This window comes from Eurosta solidaginis, chromosome 5 (assembly GCF_040869045.1).
Source record: "Eurosta solidaginis isolate ZX-2024a chromosome 5, ASM4086904v1, whole genome shotgun sequence".
NCBI lineage: Eukaryota > Metazoa > Arthropoda > Insecta > Diptera > Tephritidae > Eurosta > Eurosta solidaginis.
The window spans coordinates 210,079,084-210,083,285 of record NC_090323.1 but is presented as its reverse complement, the minus strand read 5'-3'; the positions used below and the strand labels follow the sequence as shown (position 1 = coordinate 210,083,285).

Below are 4,202 nucleotides of genomic sequence, written 5' to 3'. Positions count from 1 at the left end.
TCCCGGTACCAAGCCCGACCATCTAGGGAACGATTTGTTATGGCCTCATGCGACCTTCTAGGTCATACCGCCCTATCACCTCCTAGATCCATGAGGAGTTCGGGGTCGCCAGAGCCTCGGCTCTTAATGAAACAAGTTTCCCCATGGATAGGTGAGCTTGACAATTGGGTTGGAGAAGCTATATATTGCGCTGGCAACCCCTTGAATCTATTTGGTATTTATTTAGTTGCCCCTTAAGACAGGCATACATACCGCGGTTACTAACCCGCTGGGGGTTAAATCTAACGATAAATCTAACCGATCAGTAGGAACGTGATACTTAGTCACTGTATACTCCCGCTATTAGCAAAACTTCTAGCTTGAAAGGCCAGCTATGGAATGGTGAAGAATGTTGTAGCCCCTGCCTACAAGGGCTAGTTGCAAAGGGATACAACGCAAGTGAAAAGAGAGGTGCCTAATTAGATGAACCAAATTTTAGTTCTGCATGTGAGTGCGCAGCTGGCTTTTAGGATAAAAGAAATTAAGCGAAAGATGAGTCCTGCCTCCCCGAAGGAATTTGAATGTTTGCCACCCATTTCAAAAGAACGCCAGCCCCTCAAAGTGCCTCATCTACTCGTAAGTGCGGGAGGTCCTCCTCTTAGCTGGAAAATAAAACAAATGGATGATGGCTTATTCAATTATCTTAAGTTTTCGAGTGCATGTGGTGTAATCAAGCTGAACGAGATGGATATGTATTGAAGTGATTCCTATTCCTCAAAATGTTCCTCACCCATTTCCATTAGCTTTGATTGCATAAATTGTAGTTTTGGTACCAGTTTTGTATCAATACCACATTCAACAATGGAAAAGTTACCACAGAAGTTTTCCCTATACTTTGGGCTTGGAATAGCAAAAAATTTGTCAGAAAATGTTTTTTGTCATAGTAAAACCAATCATTCTTGTTGGAAAATATTATCATTTATTGTGTTTTCTTTTTATCATCACCTGGATTTTATTTAAATAAAAATCCTTGCATTTATTTCTTCACCAATGGAACAGCGGGAGCCACAGCTGGAGCAGCGGCTACGACAGGAGCGGGTGCAGCAACATAACGAGCTGCTGGAACTACAGCTGGTGCAGCATATGGCGCTACATATGGAGCAGCAGCGTAAGCAGCAGGGAAAGCCGCTGAGTGCGCAACACCATGACCTGTGTAAGTGCTGGCGTAGGGAGCAATGTAGGGTGCATATCCGGCAGTGTATGCAGCAGCAACGGGAGCGGTGTAAGCAGCAGCAACTGGAGCAGCGTATGCAGCAGCAACGGGAGCTGTGTAAGCAGCAGCAACAGGCGCGGCAGCTAATGGAGCACTGTACGCGAACGCAGGAGCTGCGGCAAAAAGAGCTGATTTAGCAGCACCAAAGGCGACAGCGAAGAGGGTGACAAAGCAGGCAATGAACTGAAAGAAGAAGAGATTTATAATCTTAGTGACTAAACTAATTCTAGGTTTGCAGTCATTTAAAATACTTACCAGCTTGACCATTTTGGCTATATTTTGTTTTTTTTTTTGGTAGTATTCTTTAAGAAATTAACCAAATTTGTGCGCTTACAGTACAAAAATGATGAAAATTGCTGCGATGACTGGTCTTTTTATACGCGATAGCAGTAAATGCCAAATACGTATGTTTAGATATAAATTTAATAAATAATATAATAAAATAAAATAAAATATTTTTGATTTTGTTTTAAATTCTTCTTTATACTTAATGGTAACATATGCTAGTTGCATTTTAAAAAATTATTTCGCAATTTGGAATCTCCCCAATATTGGCACTAAATTTTTGTGCAAAAGCTGTTACAAATAAATGGCATAAAAACAAAATGCAATTGAAATTGATGCAAATCACGTACACATTTGGTTATGTGTAAATAAGTTTTGGCAGCAATATTCACGGTCATCTGCCCTGTCGAGTGTAGCATATACACAGGTCCACCGCCAGTCGCGCATGCGCCATGCGCCATTACTATACTTACGCAGCTTGTTATACCCAGCTGTACTTGTACACAGGGTATTATAACTTTGATTGGATAACGGTTTGTTGTACAGGTATAAAGGAATCGAGATAGATATAGACTTCCATATATCAAAGTCATCAGTATCAAAAAAAATTTTTTTTAGCCAAGTCCGCCTGTCCGTCCGCCCGTCCGTCCGTCCATCTGTCCGTCGGTCCGTCTGTCCGTTAACACGACAATTTGAGTAAATATTGAGATATTTTCACCAAATTTGGTACACGAGCTTATCTGGACCCAGAATAGAATATTGTAAATGAGCGAAATCGGATGATAACCACGTCCACTTTATATATATATAACAACACAAAAAACCTGATTATTTAGTAATGGGCGTGGCACCGCCCATTTTTATACTCAGTTGAGCAGAGCTCACAGAGTATATTAACTTTGATTGGATAACGGTTGGTTGATATAAAGGAATCGAAATAGATATAGACTTCCATATATCAAAATCATCAGTATCGAAAAAAAATTTGATGGAGCCATGTCCGTCCGTCCGTCCGTCCGTCTGTCCGTTAACACGATAACTTGAGTAAATTTTAAGGTATCTTGATGAAATTTGGTATGTAGATTCCTGGGCACTCATCTCAGATCGCTATTTAAAATGAACGATATCGGACTATAACCACGCACACTTTTTCGATATCGAAAATTTCGAAAAACGGAAAAAATGCGATAATTCATTGCCACAGACGGATAAACCGATGAAACTTGGTAGATGGGTTGACCTATGAAGCAGAATAAAAAATTAGTAAGATTTTGGACAATGGGCGTGGCACCGCCCACTTTTAAAAGAAGGTAATTTAAAAGTTTTGCAAGCTGTAATTTGGCAGTCGTTGAAGATATCATGATGAAATTTGGCAGGAACGTTACTACTATTACTATATATGTGCTAAATAAAAATTAACAAAATCGGATGAAGAACACGCCCATTTTTAAAAAATTTTTTTTTTAAAAGTCAAATTTTAACAAAAAATTTAATATCTTTACTATATATAAGTATATTAAGTCAACATAAAACTCCAGTAATGATATGATGCAACGAAATACAAAAATAAAAGAAAATCTCAAAATGGGCGTGGCTCCGCCCATTTTCATATAGTTTGTCTAGAATACTTTTAATGCCATAAGTCGAACAAAAATTCACCAATCCTTCTTAATTTTGGTAGGGGCATAGATTCTATGACGGTAACTGTTTTCTGTGAAAATGGGCGAAATAGGTTGAAGCCAAGCCCAGTTTTTATACACAATCCACCGTCTGTCATTCCGCTCGGCCGTTAACACGATAACTTGAGCAAAAACCGTTGTATCTTTACTAAACTTAGTCCACGTACTTATCTGAACTCACTTTATCTTGGTATACAAAATGGCCAAAATCCGACTATAACCACGCCCACTTTTTCGATATCGAAAATTACGAAAAATTAAAAAAATTCCATAATTCTATACCAAATACGAAAAAATGGATGAAACATGGTAATTTGATTGGTTTATTGACGCAAAATATAACTTTAGAAAAAACTTTGTAAAATGGGTGTGACACTTACCATATTAAGTAGAAGAAAATGAAAAACTTCTACAAGGCGAAATCAACAGCCCTTGGAATCTTGGCAGGAATACTCTTCGTGGTATTGCATATATAAATAAATTAGCAGTACCCGACAGATAATTTTCTGGGTCACCCTGGTCCACATTTTGGTCGATATCGCGAAAACGCCTTCACATATACATCTAAGGGCCGCTCGCTTTTAAAACCCTCATTAATATCTTTAATTTGATACCCATATCGTACAAACACAATCTAGAGTCACCCCTGGCCCACCCTAATGGCGATATCTCGAAAAGGCGACCACCTATAGACCTAATGCCCACTCCCTCATAAAATGCTCAGTAACACCTTTCGTTTGATACCCATATCGTGCAAATATTCTAGAGTCACCCTTGGTCCACCTTTATGGTGATATCTCGAAAAGGCCTCCACCTATAGAACTAAGGATTACTTCCTTTTAAAATACTCATTACCACCTTTCATTTGATACCAATATCGTACAAACACATTATAGAGTCACCCCTGGCCCACCCTAATGGCGATATCTCGAAAAGGCGTCCACCTATAGACCTAATACCCACTCTCTCTTAAAATGCTAAGTAAC

General features: G+C 39.0%; 1 protein-coding gene across 1 annotated transcript; it reads right to left on the bottom strand.

Moving 5' to 3' along the window:
• Positions 1-949: 949 nt before the first annotated feature.
• LOC137233550 (vitelline membrane protein Vm26Ab-like) lies at positions 950-1,588 on the bottom strand. The gene is made up of 2 exons (XM_067756641.1): positions 1,508-1,588; positions 950-1,435 (listed from the first exon to the last, which is right to left on the bottom strand). Exons 1-2 carry the CDS (start codon positions 1,517-1,519, stop codon positions 1,016-1,018), a joined length of 432 nt encoding a protein of 143 aa, XP_067612742.1. The 5' UTR covers positions 1,520-1,588; the 3' UTR covers positions 950-1,015.
• Positions 1,589-4,202: the final 2,614 nt, after the last annotated feature.